Below are 24,343 nucleotides of genomic sequence, written 5' to 3' on the forward strand. Positions count from 1 at the left end.
TGGTCTTCTATTTCTCACTGACAGTACATTACCTGCTGTGCTTTGCGCCATATCCTGAAAAGAACCACTGGACACAAATAAATCATGTGTTTTTTTAACCATTTACCAACCCCAGAGTGTGAGGTTTGAGTCCTACTATTGAATACCCTGAAAATCACAGCTATTCTTTATACATATAAACCATCTAGAAATATTTTCTCCAATTACTCTGATTGCATATGAAGTTGCATATTATATACCTCTCTAAGCATTTCAAGTGCAAAAAATTGTTGCCCATGTGTATAACCCCACCTTGTGTGGTGTGACCATTTACTCACTTTGGAAGCTGTCGAAACTCTCCCGAGTAATCTTCAAACTTATAGTTCACAAGATGCCAGTCAGAGTTATAGGTTTTGATGCACTATGAGGGGGCGGATTAAAAAAAAAAGCATAAGAGGAAAAGAAAAAAGATATGTGATGGCTTTTGGAGGACGTTTGGGAAGGTTTACAAATGCACACCCACGCAAACATCAAAAAGAATCCTTTCACCTCAACCCTCTTGTGCCTGAAATTCCACAGTAGAGGAACCTGTAAAGCTTAAAAATCACTAAAACATTACCCTTCGGAACGGGGTCACTTTAAGTGACCATCATTCATGATCAGAGAACGGATTTTGCAAGGGGACAAACCTCACCTCAGTTGCTGCATTTACATAACAAACTATGTGCAGCTTCTGACTTCAAAGCCCTGGGTTCTTCAGAAGTCATGTGCCCTCTATGAGAACAGGAAAGTGGATGGAAAGTGTGACCCTAAAGGCCCTTTTGGGGTGTTTACTAACGTCACAGCTAGCTCTGTTATTAAGTTCAATATAAATCTGCCCTCAGTTCTTCCTTCTATTTGTAAGGGCCAGAGTGAGGTTATTAGGAGAAAAGATTCAGGTTCCAGTTCACAACGGCGCCACGACATCACCATGCGTGCTCACATGCACGAACCAAGGTAGGGAGCTTTACCCCTACCTTGACATTAGCATAACACACTGATGTGGCGCCCAGAGTGGGCTGTCCCCAAACGTACAATAGCATATGGCTTATTAGGAACTGAAGCTACTTGGGAGTCAATCCGCTCAAAGGATACTGAGACCCTCCTCTGTCCCCGTGAAAACCAGAAAAAATTTCCCCTATGAAAATGACTCTCCTGTACTAAGAAGTAAAAAAAAAAAAAAAATCCTTATTATCGGAGGTAGAGACCTGAAAGTTGAAAAGCTACAGAAATAAGCCTCCTCGTTGTTTTTCTCACCTACTACTTCAGCCTAAATTCTGCTTAGAATTCCTTACTAATTAAAACTCCCCAATACCTCTCTTCTTTATCCTGTCAATGCCTCACAAATTTACTCTTTTTGTCTAAAATGTGTAAAAACTGCCTGCCTTGGTCATTTCTTGGGGTTTTAGTTTCATCACTGGATTTCCATGTCCACATAATAAAATTTTGGGTTTTTTCTCCCTGTTTATGTTTCTTATATCAATTTAATTCCTATGCCAACTAGAAGAAACCCTGGGCGGGAGAAAAGTAAGTTTCTATATCCCCTACATTGCATTAAACTACCTCACTACCCAACAGACTCAACGGACCAGCATGGTGTCTTTCACTCATCTATCCAGGATGACCCACTGAGGGGTTCGGAGACTCAAGATTAGAAGTCCTGCCAGACTCTATGCAAAGCCCTCTACAGGCAAGGTCGTGAAGGGCAGGCAGTGTAAGATTTTTATGTTACATTCTGAAAGCAGAGAAGGGTTAGGAACAGAGGCAGATGGGGTTGCTGAACAACTTTTCAATCTCTTTGCCAGGTAGTGACGAAAGATACTCTTTTATTCTTGTAAATGCTTCTCAGAAATACTTTCAAAGCATTTTCACGTTGAGAACATCTGACATCCACACTCCAAGTTACATTCCAAAGCAAGTGTGATTTCAGAATTACCTATAGGTTTGGGTTCTCCCACTATTCTCTCTAGGTCCATTAGCATAGCCAAGTCAGGTCTGACCAGGTGTGACACAGGCTTGCGCATGGGCTCCTATTCTCTGTTCAGATTTTTGAACAAGCACGGCAACTAAAAGCCTATCACCAAAGTCTCCAGCAGGACATTAAACCTACTCAAGTATGACATGTATCTGCCCAGGTAAAAAATAAATAAATAAGCACACACTTGTACATAAGCAGTGAATTTATGAATTTAACACCTGAATGCCCAGATCTTTAGTATCGTAGGTAAACTGGGTAAGAAAGATAATTAATTGTGTTTAAATATTTGCATTATAAGAAACTATAAAAAACACAGCTAAGCAGTTAAATAGCCAGAGAGTCATTCATTTAATAAGCCCTCGTTGACAGTGCACACAGCAGACACGCTAAATTCAAAGGCTGAGAGCACAGAACCCCTGAAAGCAAGCAACCCCACCCCTCCGGAAATGTAGAAAGCCGAGGAGATGAGGGTTACATCAGAAATCAACATCCAGAGAACTGTAACTCCAGAAAGACAGGGATCTGACTGGCTGATTCCGTGACTGCCCTTTCAAACTCATGAAATTCAATAATATTTTGGAGTTAATACTGAAAGGTTTTTGAAGTTGTTTTAAAAAGAAAGTCATGAGGTCATTCTCGGTTGGAGCAGAGGATGGAGAGGAAGTGCTGTTTCACTCCACCCTAGTGCCAGGGTCCCCAGAGGCCTTTGTTCTGTTGGCTCCGGCAGGAGAGCTCGGAGCTGTTACTGTTCAACCTGCGGTGACTGCAGAAGTGGAGAGTCATCCCTCCAAAATCGTATTTTTTAAGCAACTGGGAGAACTGAATTAGTAATCAACAAGTGCTCCATGTCTTAAAATAGGGGGTCAACAAAACTCTTTCTGCAAAAGGCCGGAGAGTATTTTCAGCTTTGAGGGTCACATGGTCGCTGCTGTAAACACTCAGCTCTGAGTTCTAATGTGAGAGTGGTCCTGTTAACGGAGGGGTGTGGCTGTGTTACAATAAAACTTTATTTACAAAAACAGACTGCAGGCCAGACATTGCCTATGGGTCCGTCCCAGTTTGTCTACATCCTGCTTTAAAATAAACATTTAAGACTATATAAACATATCTGGCTCTATTTGTCTGGAATTAATCTTCCGAATATAGTAGCAAAGGAAGTAAGACAGGACGTTCTTTTCAGAAGGATGAGAGATCATTACTTTTATAATTTTAAACACATTTAATTTTTCGAAAATGTCAATGGAAACGAAATATTGTGACTATGATCTTGTTAGTTTAGTTAGTCTTTACTTTTAAAAGCCTAACTTCCTTGTGGTAGGCAAAATTATTGATGGGCCTATGTATCATCTGAAATTCAATCGAAAAATAGGGATAAAAATTCATTATTTTTAAATGAATGAGCACTTTGAGAAACAAAATTAAAAGAAAAGACTTAATGAGTTCATATTACTTAAAAGCACCTGGGGGGGGGGACACCTCAAGAGGGGGGGAAGAAAAAGCAATTCTAAATGCAGTACTTTCTCCTTCCTCTTTAACAAGATAATCATCATGTGCATGTTCAAACAAGAGTGACAATAATCGTACGCTGACCAGAGATAGTCAGGGTCTGCTCATGACCATCTGGCACTTCATGAACACTGAACTAGTCTTGAAAATAAGTTACGAGTGTAAACATACAAATGAAGAAAATGAATACATAAACATGTGTTGAGTCTCCCTGAAAATCATCTCAGTAACAAAGCCTCTGCCAGTGAGTTCCTAAGAGTGACCCCTTTTTCTACACCAGTAAGTTCTGCAGAATTCATGTTTTAAACAGCCGTCAGAAATGACCCGTGCTGACATTTCTGTCCAAGCTTCGGGCTCTGAAAATCCCATATTAGTCTCCTATTTTAACTTCCACTAAACAGATGGGAGTTACGTCTCTGAGACTTTCTTGAAAATATCATTAAAATTTAAAGAACGGGGAGTGTTAGCAAAAAGTGGCTTTACGGTGATGTGTGCGGCGCATTACCTCGGTAACAAACAGGCTCTGAGCTTCCTCTTGTGCGTCTGTGGGAACCGTGGAGCACATGTACCGCCCCTGTCTTCTCAGAGTGGCCGTCTGCGGGGGAAAGCGCAGGCAGAGAGTTTGGTTACTCCAAGATGGAAAGGTGCCAGCCAGCCTCAGGGTGCAGCAGGGCCCAACAGGGACACAGTCACTCCGGTCTCTGCCAGCCCTGTGCTTCCTCCTCCTTGGGTCACGTACAACAGATCCCTTTGGGTACCAGAAAGTTCAGAGTTGTGTGCAGGGCAATGGCCCCCACTTCTTTCCTGGTCGGGGACCCTGTGACCCCTCCAGGGAGCCCTTCTGCTCCTCCCCACCAGGAAGAGTAAGGGTCCCTTTCAGAATCCCTAATACTCCGCAACCCCAAGTGCTTGATCTAGTCCCACTACATTGCCTTTTGCTTGTCTTAACCTCCTTTTTCTAGTGTAAAACAGACATACCATAAAATTTACAATTTTAACCTTTTTTTTAAGATTTTTTTTTTTTTTTTAAGTAAACTCTACACCCAATATGGGCTCGAACTCATGACCTTGAGATCAAGAGTCTCGAGCTCCATGGACTGAGCCAGCCAGGCACCCTGTTTTAACCATGTTCAGTGTAGAGTTCAGGGGCATTAAGTACATTCACACTGCTGTGCAACTCTCATCACATCTACATATTCTTTTCCAGTTTTATTTAGAAACAATAGACAGACATCACTGTGTATAAGTTTAAGGCATACAGTATGATGGTTTGCTTTACATCTCTCGTGAAATGAGGACCATGACAGGTTCAGCTAACATCCACTTTTCTCACATAAATACAATAAACAGAAAAAGGAAAGGTAAAAAGAACTTTCTCCTTGTGATCCTTGAAATCTCCTAGGATTTACTCTCGCAAGAACTTTCCCATCTATCATTCAGCCATATTCACGGTGGTCATCATCACGGTGGTCGTACACCACACCCCTAGTTGTTATCTTATAATTGAAAGTTTGGACCTTCTGACCTCCTTTTTCCAATTCTTCCTCCCCCTACCCTCCACCTCTGGTAACACAAGTCTGATCTCTTTTTCTATGACTTATATCTTGTTTTGTTTTATTCCACATATAAGTGAGATCACACAGTATTTGTTTTTCTCTGTCCGACTTATTTACTTAGCAAAATGCCGGCAAGGTCCATCATGTTGCTGCAAATGGCAGGATTTCCTCATTTCTTATGGCTTAATATTATTCTGTTGTAAATATACACCACAACTTCTTTATCCATTCATCTATCAATGGATACTCAAGTTGTTTCCATGTCTTGGCTACTGTAAATAATGCTGCTATAAACATTTTTGAATTAATGTTTTAATTTCCTTTGGATATATTCCCAGACGGGGGATTACTGGGGGCCATATGGTAGTTCTACTTTTAATTTTTTGAGGCTCCTCCATACGGTTTTCCATAATGACTGCACTAAATTATAATTCTACCAACAATGCACAAGGGTTCCCTTTTCTCCACATCCATACCAGCAACTATTATCTCTTTTTTCTTTCTTAACATGTTACACAATAGCTTTATTCATTTCTGTTATTGCTTATCTTTTGGATGACAGCCATTCTAGCAGACACAAGAGATATCTTTTTTTTTTTAAAGGTTTTATTTATTTATTTATTTGACACAGACAGAGAGAGATCACAAGTAGGCAGAGTGGCAGGCAGAGAGAGAGGAGGAAGCAGGCTCCCTGCTGAGCAGAAAGCCCGATGTGGGGCTCCATCCCAGGACCCTGAGATCATGACCTGAGCCGAAGACAGAGGCTTAACCCACTGAGCCACCCAGGTGCCCCAAGAGATATCTTATTGTGATCCTAATTTGCATTTCCCTAATGATTAGTGCTATTGAACATATTTTCATGTACTTGTTGGCTTTTTGTATACCTTCTTTGGGAAAATGTCTACTCGGGTCCTCTGTCCTTCTTAATGTGGGCTATTTGTTTTTTTGTTACTGAGATCCATAAGTTCTTCATATATTTTGGGTATTAACCCCTGGATAGATGATTTGCAAATTTTTTCCCCATTCAATAGGCTGTCTGTTCACTATACTGATGTTTTGTTTTATTGGGCAGAAGCTTTGGAGTTTGGTATGGTCACCTGTTTACTTTTTATTTTGTTGCTTTTTAAGATATCGGAACCCCCCAAACAGTCATTACCAAGACCCATGTTAAGGAGCTTTATTCCAGTGTTTTCATCTAGGAGTTCTATGATTTCAGGTCTTACGTATAAGTCTTTCATCCATTTTGAATTCATCTTCATGAGTAGTGTAAGACATGGGGCCAGTTTCATTTCTTTCCCATGGGAACAGCCCATTATCCCAGCACCATATACCATCTCTTCTACATTCAGTATTCTTGGCTCCTTTGTCAAGTATTAGTTGACTGCATATGCTTGGGTTTATTTTGGGCTCTAGGTTCTGTTCCATTGGCCTGTGTCTGTTTTTACCTGGTACCGCACCATTTTGATGAGTACAGTTTTGTTAAGTAGAGCTTGAAACAGGGTATGTGATGCCTTCTGCTTTGTTCTTTCTCAGGATCTCTTCGGCTACTTGGGGTCTTTTGTGATTCCACTGAAGGCCTTCATGGGTGAATTACTAATTCATTCAGTCTCCAAAAGGGCTTTGTAGGCCCTTGCTCTTGGTTTCTTTACAAATATCACAAATGGTAACCCTTATTTTCCACCTGTTCCCATGAAATACCACAGAGATATGTGACAATAAGCACTGAAGAGGCAAATCTATTCAAAAAGTTTCTAAGTATCAAGTGATCCTAAGAGGTTGTCAAAACTATTAAAAATCAAGAATAATATAAGAAAAGGGGACTTGTTCAAGAAACTGTGTATGTTTCAAGGAAGGATTCACTCTATAGCCCTACTTATCTTGATGTATTTGAGTTTATCAAGATTTTTGAAACTAATTATTATAATTTTTTTAAATATTTTTTTTATATTTTTTATATTTTTTATTTTTTTAAAATATATTATTTAAAATATATTATTATTTTTATATTTTTTATATTTTATATTTTTATATTTTTTATATTATAATATAATTATTATAATTTCAAAATGTTCAGGAAATGCTCAGGTCTAGAAATGGGACTATTAGAGGCATTTCCAGCCCATTTCCTATCACAGCACAGTCAAAAGAGAACATTTATTACATTTTCCCAGTAGAATTACTAATCAAGAAACTTTAATTATGTGACACTTTTCCAAACGCCTCTAAGGTGAGAGAAACAAGATCCAGATCTTTTTGATTCTTGTAGATCAGAGTGAGTGCTGGTATGCTCTCACTTTAAGAAGAAAGCAACTTTAATCATTAAAGAGAGACATGACCCTTAACAGATAAGACAGCACTGGCATAATTAAACCAACCATCTGTGTGGTTATTTACTACCCACCAGGACCAGAGTACTAGGTTTGAGTCCATTAACTGATCAAGTCCTAGCTCCAATTTTGACAAAGCGTAGTTTTCCAACAAGAGCCCTTCGCTCCCCTGGAGATGTTATCCAAAGAAACTTAATGCATTTCTTAAAAACCATTCACTTAAATGAGACATACTTCTGTAGTACGTATCTAGCTGCAATGTTGTTTTTAGGTCTATTTCTTATTGTATATAAAATTGGATGTGTTAGATGATCTCTTTTAGCTAGATGGCTGCTATCCTTCCCTACATATGCACGCTTTTCCTCACACCAAGAGATCGAGATGATTTCCCTGTCCTTGAATCTAGGCTGGCTTGACCAGCATTCTGCCAGTTTTGAACTTAGCAAACTAGCAGCTCTGTTCTTCCTTCTTGGAAGACAATGACACATAAAAAGTTCTACTAATGGAGACCCCTTTGCTATTAGTCCAAACTAGCCATCTGGAAAGGGCAGATATAGAAAGATGCCCCACCAGCCCACAACTGGTTCTAGCCAACCTGGTAGAGGCGCCCCAGTGTAAACGAGAAAGCATTCCAGCCCCTGCACATAGCGAGTCAAGCAGAACTACCTAGCCGAGCCTTCATCAGATTTCAGATCTGGGAGAATGATGTATTATTGCCCTAAATTACTAGGCTTTGGAGTGGTTTGTTACTCAGCAATAAATAACTGTAACAAGACTGTAAGAGATTAGGAGCATGTCCTAATTAACGTGTACTGAGGAATACTGCTGTTTTCATGAGCATGTTTTCAAGTACTAATCACAATATAGAGTTAGGACAGAAGCATCGAGGAGACACACTAAGCTGCAATCTGATTTCCATATTCACCTTTCCTAGGACATCTGTCAGTGTCCTAAAAGTGGACAAGTAAGATTGAGAAAAATGTCTGTTGCACCTTAAGAATAGCTATCAATAGCTTTTCTTCCCCCAGATCACTGTACTGATCATTTTAGGGCTCAGCATAAATATCATTTTCATTTCACACGTCTATCCAGCCATCCATTCACTGAGTCACTACTTTCCACCACCAGACACAGAAGTAGCAGCTGGAGACACCAAGTTTAATAACGTGTACCTGCTATTCCTGTAAAGCTTATAGTCTGATGACAGAGAAAGAGGAGGAAATAAATTATCGGAGTGCTACAGGTACTACAGAAGAGTATGAGAGAAAGGGGCATAGAAGCACAGGCTGACATGAGAGGAAAGAATAGAGGAATCTAAATCCAACTGGGAGGGAAAAAGGACATCAAGAAGATGTGCACCAAGGCAAAGACACTTAAGCTAAATTGTACAGGTTGAGCACAAGTTGTATTCAGTACAAAGGGAGCAGAAACTCGAGTTAAAAGAGCAAAATCAAAACATAATAAATTAGATTAGCTCTTTGCACACACAAAAGAGACCCATTAAATCCTAGAACTACAAATATAATCTACGCCAAAGGAAAAACTGCCCAGAACTCTAATTACACTTGAATTAAAAAAACACTGAGGAATGAAAAACCCCACCAACCTACAGCCTTATCAACGGTTTTAACTCATCTGGGGAAAGAATGAGCCACAGAAAAAACAAGTCTTGCATAAGCAGAGCAATTTTGTCAGTGTCTTTATCCTCATTTAAAAGGAAAGGCTGGGGGGTGCCTGGGTGGCTCAGTGGGTTAAGTCTCTGGCTTTGGCTCAGGTCATGATCCCAGGGTCCTGGAAAAGAGCCCCAAATCGGGCTCTCTGCTTAGCGGGGAGCCTCCTTCCCCCTTTCTCTCTCTGCCTGCTTCTCTGCCTACTTGTGATCTCTGTCTGTCAAATAAATAAATAAAATCTTAAAAAAAAAAATAAAAGGAGAGGCTGGAATCTACTGGCAGGGCCACTGGGGCATCATTAACGTTGGTCTTGGCACCAGTGAGGAGTCCTCACTTGATGTCCTCAGTTCCCAAGGTCTTCCCACTCACTGCTGAGTCCAGCCTCACCAATTCACTCGTTTAAAATGTGATTCCCACTTAGACTTTCCTAATGAGAGAGGGCGGACACAGCCAATTAATGTATTCTGATCTGCTTATCAATTCTAGTTCTCAATGCCCATTATTAAATGGCATTTGGTTTGTTCTCTCGTGGGGTTGCCTATTGCAAGTCAGTTCTCTGAGCCCAAACAACTCTGGTCACACTGAAGAAACTCAGTTTCTGGACTTGCAAAGCTAAGATCTGATCCCAGACCTTGGTGACTTATAAACCACGGCCCATGAGGCCCGTCTGATAGCAGCTGGTCACTCTGCGACTCCATTACCCAAAAAACATCCCACTTTCTCCTATCGGACTGTGGATTCCTCTGAGAGCAGGAGACATCCCTCTATCTGTATCTCTGTGCTAAGTACCCAAGAAATGTTTCAAAAATGAATGAATGAAATAGCCAAGGGACACAGAAACAGGACTCCACCAATAATCATCCATTACTTGTATATAATTTCTTCTCTGTTCTTACAAAGAGTTCTCTGGTCCATTATAAAAACTCAAGTCTTCCCTTGAAGACTACAGCACGAGTGAGTGCTCTACTTTAATTTCTCCATAGATTTTGTTTACTAAAAGTCATATTTGGGTGATAGTCTACGGTGTACGCCAAATGGATTCGCATTAAATTTCTGCAGTTTTATTGATCTGGCTTGTAACAGAGTCCCAATCAATACCTGGAGATTTATATTCAATGAACACGAAAGTGCTCCTCAAAAGCAAACTTAATTTTTTTTTCATGGCTGTGGTATTCTCTTCTACTTTTCTATCAGTTAAAATCATATTCCTGCTAAAAAATGGGTCTGTATCCACTTTATATAAATCAACATCAAGATGGACATCCAAAGAATGTCTGTCCCATTCCTGTGTTTAGAAATAAATTATTTCCATTCTACTAAGAAAGCTTAGTGGCAGAGTCTCTAAGTAGCTTTCTGCACTTGCAAGGGGGAGGGAAGAAACATTTCACACTGTGAAGTGTGATAAGATCTGCAAATTAAATATAAATGCAGCTAGCATGACAACCACTTCGGATAGAAATCTCACAGCACAAAGCACAGCTTAAAAATAAAAGCCTTAGGGGCACCTGTGTGGCTCAGTCAGCTGAGTCTTGATTTTGGCTCATGTCATGATCTCGGGGTTGTGAGGTTGAGCCCCACATCGGGCTCTGCACTCAATAGAGTCTGCTTGTCCCTCTCCCTCCGTTCCTCTCCTTACCCCTCCCCCACCGTCTCTCTTGCTCTCAAATAAATTTAAAAAATCTTAAAAAAATAATAATAAATGCCCTCTTCTAGCTACTACAACAGTCTAAATTATTTTCAGTTACTGTTATTTAGGTTAAACGCTGGTAGTCTTTGACACAAAGAGATCCTTAATTACCTTGGCCAACTATGGACAGGAGTCTTACAAGGAAATCCAAAAAATGTCAGGAGTTCCTGAAAAGAAAAATTTAGAACTGCTACAGGAAGAGAAAGGGGTGAAGTCCTCGCCCAAAGGGCTCAGAAGATGATCCAAGGAGACATGAGAGCCCACGTCAATCTTCAGGAGACTTTTTTTTTTTTTTTTTTTTTAATGGAATGAGTTGAAGGAGTTCAGATCGCCTCAGACCTGAATAGAAACAGCAGAACTTGCAACTATCTCCAAGTCTAATCTGGAAGGACAAATTTCAAATAGATACTCTCTTATTTTAAAAACTTTTTTCTCTCTTGGTTGAAATTATTCCCCCCAAAGACAGGGGTCACTTCAGCACCTATGAGCCATCGCCCAAGGAGGCTGGCCCAGGGAGGCAGGGCTGTGGGTCACCTGAAGGGACAGACAGACGTACCATACAGCAGGTCTCCCCATACGGGCCAGCCCTGGAGCTTCCTGGCATTCCCTGGCCCTCCTCTTCATCACTCACAGCTGTTCCTCTGATGGTCTTCACCTTCAACTTGGAATCTCTCTCTATGCATGGAATTCCTGACCCCAGCCTGGCTCTGACTTCTCTCCATCAGCGCCGGCCAACCCGCCATCCTGACACCACTGAAGCGGGATACTGAGAAGCTCATGTTTCAAACCGCAAGAAATGTGAGGTGAATAATTTAATTCAACTTTCTATGGAAGAATCTGAGGACTGATATTGGAAAGGGGTTTGAACGCAGAGCCAGGAAACCTGAGTTCTCATGTGAGCGTGGCCTCTAATGAGCTGTGTGATCTTGAAGGAAAGTTTTAACTTTCCACATTTTTAAAACAGAGAGTTTTCTAAGGATCTCCAGGCTTCCCGTGTAATTTAAAAATTCCACAGTTCTGTGAACATGGAATTCTAAGTCTATCTCTCTCAAATGGCTTATTATCTGAGTGCTATGAGGTGCTTTGAGAGAGACTAAAGGACATCCAAAAAAAAAGAAGAGGAATACTAGGTTGCTTTGATTGATTACCCCATTTGTTTTTTTAGGAAAGGAATCTTTGGATTTGAGGGAGGGAAGAGTCGCTTTGTAGACTTAAATAAAGGTAGGGTGAGTAGTAACAGACGTGCTTTCGCGTCATTGTTTCTTTACTATTCTAACCCTCTCAACCCATAGGGTATGGGACTTTTTATTAATCACTTTACAATGGGCATTAAAACTGTAACAAAACAACCGTCTTAATTCCTAGAGGGAAGCATGCATAGCCACTGCTGTTTAAAATATCCTATTTTATAAGATTTTAATTAAAAGACTGAGACAAAAGGCCCACCCTTCCCCCCGGGGGCCGTAAGAACAATGAGGGAGAGACAGGATCCCAGAGAGGTGGGTGGGCTGCCTGGGAGCCAGCTGAACGCAGTCTTCACAGACGTCTCCCCATCTCTCCTGTTCAAAGGAGCCCAGGGCTGGGAGTGTCCTCCCTGAGATGGAAAAACAAACATCACAGGCAGCCCAGAAGGGAGGGCAGGGCTTGAAACAGGAAGAGACGGCTCCGCTGGCGTTCTACACGGAACAGCTCTGAAGAGAGGGGAGGCCACCCTACAGCGGCTGAGACACTGAGTTACAACAGGTGAAGAAGGTCTTCTGGAGGCGGTCACCGCTCAGTTAGGCACGTGGCTGCAGAATGTGGAAGAGTGAGGGAAATGTCCCCGGTGCCACCAGACCTCTAAGATGGGCTCTGAGGCCTGTGGAGGGCCTGAGGTCAGAGAAGAGGGCCCAAGATGCCCGTGGCCGGCTGGACAAGGATGCCCACCAGGTCTCAGGGCAAGGGTCAGCTCCCATCTACCCTGAGGCAAAAGTGTGGACACCCTCTGCTTAGCAGTCAACCCCCACCCATCTGTAATTCCATACAGAGCATCCTGCACTTGTGTTCATTTTTGTGTTTGTTTTAATTCACGTAGTAGAACTGCCTTCAGACTTTTGAGGGCTCGGTGCACTTGCAGAGAGAGTACTTTGATCTTTCAGGAGAAGGACCACCTTGGGGTATGGTAGGAGGAGGCCAGCATTCAGTGAGGGGAGGGAAGTAGATGCCGCCAGAAATCAAAGCCCAGGCGGTTGGGGGAAGACAGCTCTTGGGGCTGGCATCCCTCGGCCTGGCCCACCTCCATTACTAAGCAAGCAAACCCTGGGCTGAATTTATATTGCGCTCCGCTGGGCCAGATGGACAGAGTCCACTCCAGTGTTCTAAAGTTATCTTGGATTTTCAACTATTCCCTGTTGGGCAGCTCTCAACACCTCCTTCCCTTCGTCTCTAGGCCTGAGCCAAACTGCAGGGAACCTCACGTGTCTGTGGAGCTAGGTCCCCTTATAGCATGTGCTGGACCCCGGCCTTGGTTGCCTTTGTCTGTGCCCGAAACATTACTACAAGAAACTCTGGGGACTCGACTGTGACTTCTCGAGCACAGCATAGAGGAACCTTTCCAAACGTCTGGCACTGGCATTTGTTCCAGAACAGCTGACTTGCTTTGGGAGGATTCAGTCCCAAGCCAGGCTGGAAACTGGCTGTTTCCCACATCTCCTTGTGGAGATCATGTCTTGGAGACTGACCCACGGGGTTCTATTAACATCAGAAGATCCCATTTCCGGTGTCCTGAGAGCTCTCCATGTCGAATTCAGTAATAATTACAAAAATGGACAAGGCATGGGACAGGATACAGGTTTAGAGAAGGAATCCCATTTAGGTTTCTGGAGGGGTTTTAACAAAATATAACTCTCAAGGAACCTGTTAAAGCCATGCTGGCAGCCACCTGTCCCGCACAGCTCCTTTTCCTCAGCCCCTATGAGCTCCCCCAGGCTTCCATTCCCAGGCTCCCCTCCCGCACCATCCTCTTCTGTTTGCTCAGAGTGCCACTCTGTGTGACATCGCTGACTTTCCTTGCTGGGTGTCCCCATGCGCCTGCATGCGGCCCAGAATGGCACCCACGCTCCCCTCTTTCGTCCCTCTTACCTCTTCTCTGCCAGTCATCTCTCAAAGTTTCATCTGTTAGCATCAGGCTTCAGCTTAAATCCTTTCCATGACTCCTCATTTCCACCAGAACACAGTCCAAGTTCCTTACCACAACCAAAGACCTTGGCTGAGCAGCACTCATGACTTCTCTGGACTCCCCTGGCCATCTTCAGCCCCCCAGCACACGGGGACCTGTGACTCCCTCATGCACCAGGCCATCCACCTGACTGCCGGGCTGCTCCCACCACCCATGTCCCCAACCAGCCCCGAGACACGTCGACTCTCCTGCTCGTCTTTGTTTTTCCAACACCCAGCAAAACACATGGCACAACATAAATGTTTGTTGAGTGAATGGGCGGTTGAGATTTTAAAATGGGGATGCTTTTACTCAACTGTAAGATCATTCAGCGTTCCAGATGAGACAGTGTCTCAGAGCTGGCGAGCCTTCAGGTAGCCTCTGTCACCACATCATGTCCTGCTTCCTAAAATGTCACATGCATTTATAGGTGTCAGTAGACCTTTGAGAGTCGTAACGATTTCATTCTGCTAACACCCAAAATCATACATTACATAGCTTTCCAAATGCAGTAAACTATAAATAAGTTCATGTTCACAAGCCTTCATAACCAGACTCATCGATTAAGTTCAGTTTTTAGAGATTTTGTTTGGTTTATGTTGGGTTTGGTGTTACAATGAAACTTGTAGTCACTCTTAAGTGACTCTTAGTCACTCTTAAATACCACTTCACAAGAGAAAACAGCATGGGGTAGGGGGCTCCAGAAAACGAGGAGTAGCCTTTGGTCATTTGGGGGACAAGTGGCAGGTCCAGCTTCCCCACCAGTTGCTCTACATCACATGACTCTGCAAATCCTCAGAAATGAACGGATGTTCCCTCGAGAGGAAAGAGGCTGCTTCCTAGGCCCTCAGCTCCCTCCCTGCCAACTGAGGGACATCAGCCAGGGCTACAAAGAGCTTTCCTGCATGCAATGTCGCTTTGGATTCTTGCACATCTACGAGAACCCAAATTTTAGGGCAAATGTTATCTCTGAACTATAAATTAAGAAAAGTGAGTTTTAAGAAGGCTTCTCACCTACCCCAACACCCAGATTAGTAACAGAAAGACCAGGGCCTAAACTTCTGGCCACGTGACTAAATCTTGGGTCTAGAGCGCCTATCTTCCCTCTGATTGATTTACGTTCCATTTGGTAACAAAACCTTGAAGAAGATATAAGCAAGCACAGTCTCTTTTGTTTTCTACTTATCTGCGTGTGGCTCCATATGTCTTTCTCTAGAATGTAATTTCAGTTGCCAAAAAGACCATACCTTTGCGTGAACACCTAGCATGGTGAATACGCTTCGTGTTACACCATGGCCATTATTTATGTATTCCAACATCCTGCTGAGCTTTCCTCCCAGGAAGGCTCACTCCCTCAGCTTCTCCTCATCACTCAGGAGCAGTTTCAGTCACGCACCAAGGGCGACTGCCCTCAAATCCCTCCATGCATTTGCCGGCATCGCCACCGCCACACTGGTCTTCCCGGACCATCGGGCCTCAGCACATCAGCTCCTGGGAGGACGTCCAAAGTCTTATTTCAAACACGGCGGAGCTGAGACTCTGCTCTGCTGACAAAATGCTAAGCAGAAGGGGAAGTCCTGACTCGAGGACCTCTGGCGTCAGGGGACTTCACTGAACCTCCTTCCTCTGTCCTCTCTGGATCTCACGCACACACAGCACGCACACTCAGGTCGCGGTCGGACACTCCCAACAGGACACACTCTGCCAGGCGGCCCTGACAGGAAGAGGCACAGCAATGGACACAGCAGGAACCTTTCAGGTTGCAGCAACTACAGAGATTTTGAACTTACTAATACGTTCAATGACATCTGGTGATTCTGAGGCCAAAACCTAGATTTTCTCTTTAAGGACTCTGTGTTCTTGTTTTTGCATGCAATCCTACGGTGTCTCCTTTCTTCTACTCCCCTGGTCTCCCCCTTGAGACAGTTTTATAGTTACGAACAATTATAAAGATTGACTGGATAGTCAATGAATGTAGAGATACAGTATAAATAAATCTCCATGTGCTTACATGGTCTTAAGATATTACCTTCACTTAGAACTTCGTCTATGCATGTCTGTTATTCATATTTAATAACCTAAGACAAATATATTAATCGCATACAAAAAACTGTCCTCCTACCCCTCAGTGCTTACAAGGATGGTCTGTGCTTATACCTTTTTACCAACTGTGGGACATTTACCCTTCTCTCTGACCTATTTAAAATGTGAGCTAAACATTATTTTTTCTAAAAAAGCAAAGAAAAAGACCTGAGGAAGGAAGGGAGGGAGGGAGGGAGTATGGCCTGAGGCGGGGAGCACATGCATACAGTGCTGGACTATGAGATTTATCCAGTATCTTTTACTCAACATAAGAGAATCAAATCTTAGATCCATCGATGCAGGTGATTGTGTGTGTGTGTGTGTGTGTGTGTGTGTGTGTGTGTGTGTCCTATTTCATCTAGTTATTTATGTAGTTAATCTCAACTCCCTACTTGATCGTAAGTTTTCCTCAGCAGCGTGCAGTATTTCTTTCTTTTTTAAGATTTTATTTATCTATTTGAGACAGAGAGCAAGTCCAAGGTACAGGGGGCACAGGCAAAGGAAGAGGGAGAAGCAGACTCCCTGCTGAGCAGAGAGCCCAACATGGGGCGTGATCCCAGGACCCCAAGATCATGACCTGAACCAAAGGCAGACACTTAACTGAGTGACCCACAGTCACTGAGTATTTCTAATAAAGTGCAGTATTTCTAATAAAAATCATGTAATAATACAGATCTGCCTCCGTGAAAAAAGGCTACTTCCCTTCCCTACCCTTCCCCATGATCCATACTGCCTAGCAAACGTCCCCCTGTGTGATGCAAACATGAAAATGCCCCTTTTCCAAGGGCTACTTTATATCCCTCCAACTTTATGTCCAAGTCAAGCATTTCTGCTCATTCATCCACGAGGTCCTCAGCCCAACATCCACCTCTAGGGCCTCCACACACGGCCAACAGTCCATGGGAGGCCATGTCAGGACCTCAAGCACCTCAGTCTGGGGCCTGCCGCTACTCCCCACCTCCACACACCATCTTGCCACTACAACCCACATCCCCTGTTTTCTCTTCTCAGTTCTCCAGTACTGACATTCCCAAAAAGGCTGTTTTCACCAAAATGTTAGATGGAAGGGCCCACTCTTGGTTGGTGATTCATACCTTCTCATTTTCTCTCTCCCTCTCACTCATTCATCCCACTCAGCAAGTATTAGTGAATTCCTGCCCTGTGCCATGTGTTTCCAGGTGCTTGGAAACATCAGTGCATGAGACCAAGACCGCTGCCCCCACAGAGCTCACGATTAAACCAGTAAGTATGCTGGAAGTGGATAAGCAACGTGGTGAGGGAAAAATGAAACGTAAATGGGACCAAGAAGGCCAGAGCGGGTCGGGCAGCACGGCAGTGGGCGAGGATCTCACTAAGAAGGTAAGATTTGGCAAAAGGCTTGCAGGAGGTGGGAGACAGCTGGGTAAAGAATTCACTGGCACAGGGGAAAGCCTGAGAAAGGGCCCTAAGGCAGGAGATGGCCCAGAGGGAAGGAGGCGCCCTGCAGAGGCCAGTGTGGCTGCAGCTGAGAGTAGGAAGACAGTCAGGGCAGTCGTGATAAGGTCTTAACCGAAGGGCTCTGAACACAGGGGTGATACCATCTGACCTACCTTTTAAACTTATTTTTAAACAACTACTCTGGCTACTCTGTTAGAATAAACTGAAAGGCATTCAGAATAGGATCCAGAAGACTTGACAGGAGGCTCCTGCATTAACCACAGCATGACATGAAAGAATGAGGGCTGTGGCCACGGTTACAGCTGTGGAGGAATTAATCAATTAATGATTCTTACTGTCACCCCCTCTTCATCCTATTCTCTAGGTTTCCAAACCCTTCTCACAGCACCCCGCCAATGAGCCAGCCAGTGACTAGTCTCTCAGCCCAATCCACTCTAAATTTCTCAATAGCCAATCCTCTCACTGTTCAGAGATGGAACTCTCTCTCCTCCTTCTTCCCCCAAAGACTGTCAGTTCCATCCCCAAGATCCCCAAAGAGCCCTGTTTCTTTTTTCTTTTCTTTTTTTAAATTTTATTTATGGGGCACCTGCGTGGCTCAGTGGGTTAAGCGTCTGCCTTCAGCTCAGGCCATGATCTCAGGGTCTGGGGATTGAGCCCTGCATCAGGCCCCTGCTCGGCAGGGAGCCTGCTTCTCCCTCTCCCTCTGCTGCTCCCCCTGCTTGTGCTCTCTTGCTCTATCCAATAAATGAATAAAATCTATTTTTAAAAAATTATTTATTAATTTGTGAGAGAGAGCTTGGGGAGGGGGACACAGAGGAGGAGGGAGAGGAAAAGACTCTCCAGCAGACTTCCCACTGAGCGTGAAGCCTGATGCAGGGCTCGCTCTCATGACCCTGGGATCATGACATGAGCTGAAACCAAGAATCAGACACTTAACTGAGCCACCCAGGTGCCCCCAAGAAGAGCCTGTTTCAAACCACATCCCTATAACACTGGCATCTTTCATGTCTTCCCCATTCCTGGATTTCCCTTCTTAGCTCATTCCCTCGTTTTCCCAATCCTGTTAAAGCCTCTTGTTCTTATTCTGAGCCACAATGATGCCTTCTCTCTACTACCATGTAATACTAACCACTGTACCCACCTGCTCACGGCAGCCCTGGCCAGAAACTATCTTCACTGGTCAAGACATCCTCGGTATCAACTCCCCCACCCCATCAGGAGGAGCACAAGACTGTCTGCCCTTTCTGCCTATCCTCTTCAAAGTCCTCTCACTGTCTTCCAGGACCCTGCAGTTTCCTGGTTCTTTCCCAGCTGTCTGTCTTTGCTTCCTACCTCCCTCCTTCCTCAGTGAAGGCACACCCAAGATCCAGTCCCCATGGAGGTACCCCCATGCTCTAGGCCTCCGGGCTACTGGCTCACATTGCTATGGGTGAGCCCAGTTCAATAACCCCTGCCCCTCTCTCAGACTGAACTTCTGCATTTCCAACCACTTTAAGGATTCTCAGCACCTGGATGTTCCACTATCTCCAACTTAATAGGATAAACTCCCATAGGACTCAATCTCTCTCATGCTAATAGTCACATTCTCCTTCTTATTAGAAACCTTAGGTCATTATCTCTTCTAAATTTTGAACAATTTGAAAGCAAGAGCCGGGTCTCCTGTTCTAAGCATCTCACTAGGCTGCACCCCATTGCACAAGGATTAAAACTATCAATTACAAGCTAAACAAATATACTTTTCAATTCAACTGATCGGTTCCATCCAAAATATAAGCTTTGAAGACATATTTGATCATAAAAATATGATCTATCCCTGTTTTCTGTAAAAGTCATTACTTAAACTAGAATTAAAATTCTCATGTCCTGAAGGTCTGGCCAATTTCAATTTCGAAATATTACTTATCCAGATTTTATTCAGGTGGGTTCAGTCCTAGACATGAACTAATATCCCAGAAACCACAATGTTCACAGAAAGTTACACTGTTGGCCACTGAATTCCCTCTGATAAAAATTTCGAGGAATTTATCAAAAGAACATTTTTCAATAAAAAGCTCAAAACAAAGTACTGAGGTTATTTTTTTGGCAGCATATAATAAAAAGTGAGGACAAAACAGTGTGGAAAGAATTTTTTCTTTTCAAAAGGACAGATGGGAAATGAGATCAGGGACTTCCAGGCCCTTTGTAAGCAACAGGGCCTGGCTTCCTTTTCAGGTCACTGGTTTGTAGATCACTATCAGTCTCATGTTTAGTAGAAGAGGAAAAGAAACAGGGGGAAAATAAAAATCAGGATGTTATTTAAAGGGAAATGGATTAACCACATTTTTCTATACAATGCTGAGAACACTCTAGGATTCTCCTGTCTCTAAACACTGCCAAAAATGAAAATTTCTAGGATTGCCCATTCCTAATAATCTTTCCTTGGTACGCCTGTCTTTCCTTTTAAATTCTCTTGCTAGGGAACATGATGATACTAAACCATGAAATATGCAGGAAGAACACTGGAGAAATTACTCCTCACCCTGACTTGGAACAACTTTAAGGATACAGCCATTTCACATCCATGGAGCACAGAAATCCTGCAACCATGTGCTCTTCCCCCCCGCCCCAAATTGTGGTAAAATGTCCATAACATAAAGTTTACCATTTAAACCATGTTTAAGTGTACAGTCCAGGAGCCTTAAGAACACTCTCACTATGCTGCAGCCATCACGACCATCCACCCACAGAACTCTTACCATCCTGCAAAACCGAAACTCTGTACCTTTCGAACACTAACGCCCCATTCCCTCGACACCTGACCACCACCATTCTACTTCCTGTCTCCATAAATGTGACTAATCTAAGTACCTCTTCTAAGGGAATCATACAAAATTTGTCCTTTCCGAATGTCACATTTCACTTAGCATAATATGCTCAAGGCTCACCCATGTTGTGGTCCATGGCTGAATTTCCTTCCCTTTGAAGGTTGAAAAACATCCCATTTTATGGAAAGACCCATCTGGTTTACCCATTCATCCACTGGTGCGTACTGGGGTTGTTTCTGTCTTTTGGCTGTTGTGACTAACACTGCCATGAACACGGGGGCACAAGTGTCTCTAAGTCTCTGCTTTCTACTCCTTTAGAGACATCTCTGGGAGCGAAACACGATACGCTCTTTTCTGTTCTTCCATACAAATTCTATCCTTGTTAGTTTATATCACACACCAAACACTAGTTTTTGTGATATATACATGATATCCATAAACTGCCACCAGCATCGTTTCTGACTAATTACTACCTTTCCCATATTCTACCACTTTACAGAGCTGCACACACATTAGTAAGCAATGCAACAAGCCAGGGCACAAGGGTATGTGATACACGGAGCTCCAAAGCAAGCTACAGATTCATCGGAGTGATGGCAACAGTTAAGTACATCAAATCATGGGGCACCTGGGTGGCTCACTTGGTTAAGCATCCGACTTCAGCTCAGGTCCTGATCCCAGAGTCCTGGGATCGAGCCCTGCCTCAGGCTCCCGAAGCAGGGAGCCTGCTTCTCCCTCAGTTCTTCCCCCTACTCTGCTCTCTATACTCTTCTTTCTCTCCTACTCCTCTCTCTCTCACACAAATAAACAAATAAAAAAAAAAATCTTAAAAAAAAAATAATAATGTCAAACTACCAGCATCACCCGATAAAGGACTTCTGCCTGAAGGAGAACCGTGACTGGAAGTCAATGGCCAGACCCACATCAGGCTCTATGTGTCTGACGAGAAGGGGAGCAATCCTGGACATTATTTTCAGTCGTGCATAGATGTGTCATTTCTTCAGCAAAAGTCAACTTACATTTCTTGATCTAAAACATTCTAACAGTAAAGAGATTAGGTGGGTGTGAGGTGGGTGGAAGGACAGAGATTCACACACACACAAGGTCTGAGCCTTCATCCTGGCCACAGCGCAGGTGGTGGGTGACCCAGGACCACAAAAGGTATAAGAAACCGTTAGGGAAAAGCCCAAGACAGTGTACTTAGATGTAAATGTAAAACCTTAAATTAGCTGTAAGTTACATCTAATAACTTAATACTTACAGTGTGAACAGTAAGTATTAAAGGGATTAAGAGAATGGGGGAAAAAAATCCTGTGGACTTGAACATCTTCAGAGGACATGGGATGTGAAGTGGCCTCAGAAGGGTAAGAAGATTCTAGAAGGATGGAAGAGAAAAGAAGGTATCGCCAACAAGGAGAACCATGAAGCCAACACAGAGACAGAAGAGAACAGACCCCAAAGCAGGGGGCTGATTCTGAAAAAGGAGCGCAGTCAGCCAGTGAGGGATGCATGAGCCTCACACCCCTGGCCCCCACCCGGCGCAGATAAAACTCAACTTCACAAATATTCTGAGTGCGAGAACTATCCTTCTGCCTTTTTTATTTTTTTATTATTATTTTTTTGAAGATTTTATTTATTTATTTGACAGAGATCACAAGTAGGCAGAGAAGCAGTCAGAGAGAGAGGAGGAAGCGGCTCCCCGCTGAGCAGAGAGCCCGATGTGGGGCTCAATCCCAGGACTCTGGGACCATGACCCGAGCCGAAGGCAGGGGCTTTAACCCACTGAGCCACCCAGGTGCCCCCCCTTCTGCCTTTTTTAAAATCCACAGTGACTCCATGTCTCTCAGGTTATTTTGTCTGTTTATTTTTTTTTTCTATTTTATTTATTTATGTGACATGGGGAGCCTGCACTCAAGCAGGAGGAGCAGCAGACAGAGGGAGAAGTAGGCTCCCAGCTAATGCAAAACCCTATCCCAGGACCCTGGGATCATGACCTAAGCCGAAGGCAGATGCTTACCAACTGCGCCACCCAGGTGCCTGTCTGTTTCTTTTAAACACTCTTCTCCCACCCCTCAGCAAATACACTTGACCAAAAAAATCTTCTGTACATAAGACTCGTGTTCAGAGAACACAGGTGTCCTTGAAAGCTGATCGTTATCAGGGCGCCTAGATGGCACAGTCAGTTAAGCACCCAACCGTGGTTTGGGCTCAGGTTGTGATCTCAGGGTTGTGAGATCGAACCAGGCATCAGGCACCACACTTGCAGGAGTCTGCTTCAGACTCTCATCCCCCTAAAATAAATGAATAAATCTTAAGGAAAAAAAAAAAAACCCTGACCAAGATTAACGTATGTCCTCCTCTAAAACCGTACAATTGTTTCATCACTATCCATACTTAGATTTTAGTCAATTATCACTGCGAATGCATTTGACAGAGCTTTGCACAAAGTTCTATTACTTTAATAGTTAACTAATACTGTTTAACTTGTAAGCATGATCCTGCAAATTAACCCCCAGCATGCATTTTGCTCACAATTTGACCCACTTCCTAACCATCTTGCTGGTTTTTTTCCATATGAAATACTTTTCCCTGATCTAATTCTTCCCTCTGCCTCTAATAACAGACGGAATTCTATTCTGCCTAAAAATAGAGGGACAGAGGGAAGCTGTGACACTTCTAAGACATTTTGCTCATTCAACTAAGTAGACAGTTATTAAAATCACCAAGACAATCTAACAAGAAAGCACGGTGTAAATGGCATTACCTAGAACATAGGAATCTCCAGGAAAACACATAACAGCCTCCAAATTTAAATGGAGTCCATCATAATTGCTGTGATGGGGATCAAAGCTGAAATTCAAGCTCCTCAATCTTTGGGAAAAACTTCCCGGAAACAGAAAATAACTTCCTTATTCAATCTTGGCCAGCAAAATGTCAGCGAGTTCTTTGCCTTTCCTAGAAAATTTATGCCTGGTATCTCCACGGAAATCGTTACAAGCAAAAGGGACAAAGGAGTTTTTCTCAGAGTTTCAATCATCTGGTTCTACAACTGCTTAAACACCCAGGTTCCTTGTCCCTGGGGTAAAAGATGATACTAAATTAACTCTATCTTGTTTCTTTGATTTGTTTGCATCGTGAGTAATTTTATCTCGGGCTGCAAACACAACTTTGCATTCTAGGTTGCGAACACTGGGATAACTTTATTACTCATACCAAGAAGAATACATATACTTCATGCTCAGAGAAACTTGAGATAACCTTTAGTTTCCTCGGAGCACACTACAGGAAACATGTGTCAACATGAAGCCTAATTTATAATCATCTGATTTAACTTCTCATGCTGATAAACTTATTGCCAAAATCACAGGCAAAGAAATCATTCTGAGGCTTCCATTTATGTTTTAGGTGAGTAGTCTACTATGCAACGACGTTTTCAGAAACATCCTATTTTGAGGCATGATCTGAAACCACTTATCAGTGGAAGGTACTTGGGCAGCAGAATCACACTCAGGGCCAATGCCACTTCCACAGCATTCCTTATTTTTCAGGAAGGAATTAAAGAGTAATCATTTTCTTCAAATGTACCTCTTAGAAGTTTAAAAAAAAAGTGAACATTTGTGAGAATTCCCAGCTTTGTTGTAAACTGGTAGAAATTTGGTGGGGAAAAAAAACTTCAAAGAATATAACTTAACAATTGTTATCAACATGGAAATTTCTAAAGACAATGCAGTAGGCACAGAAATGTATGTGGTAGGTTATATTTAAGGCAGTGGGATTAAAAGAAAGTGGTGGGGGAATGCTGCTTTTTTTTTTTTTCCCAAGAGGAATACAAAACTTTAATGTAGTACAATTGTCCTCAAACAAAAACATGGAAAGCCACCTGGTTCATTTTATGGAACTAGCGTAACTCAGATAATTCAAAGGAGATTGGGAACCATTTGAGGTCAAGACCCAAAGTAGAAACTACTTAGGAATAACAAAATAGTGCTGGAGGAGTGGGGATGGAAGTATGGGACAGGGAGAAATTCTTAAGAATTCAAGATACTATCTAAAGATAGTATCTTTGATAGAATTCCTTTTTT

General features: G+C 43.0%; 1 protein-coding gene across 11 annotated transcripts in view; it reads right to left on the minus strand.

The window, feature by feature from the left end:
- Positions 1 to 24,343, minus strand: part of LOC111147102 (dedicator of cytokinesis 9) — a 277,848-nt gene that overhangs the window by 127,012 nt on the left and 126,493 nt on the right. For all 11 annotated transcript variants that reach the window (XM_022502995.1, XM_022502993.1, XM_022502988.1 and 8 more), the window contains exons 3-4: positions 4,008 to 4,097; positions 318 to 400 (exon numbers count right to left, since the gene is read on the minus strand). In XM_022502995.1, coding sequence (XP_022358703.1) covers positions 318 to 400; positions 4,008 to 4,097 — 173 coding nt within the window. The remainder of the gene's footprint in view (positions 1 to 317; positions 401 to 4,007; positions 4,098 to 24,343) is intronic.

The sequence above is a fragment of the Enhydra lutris genome, unplaced genomic scaffold (assembly GCF_002288905.1).
Source record: "Enhydra lutris kenyoni isolate GAN:26980312 unplaced genomic scaffold, ASM228890v2 scaffoldscaffold15, whole genome shotgun sequence".
NCBI lineage: Eukaryota > Metazoa > Chordata > Mammalia > Carnivora > Mustelidae > Enhydra > Enhydra lutris.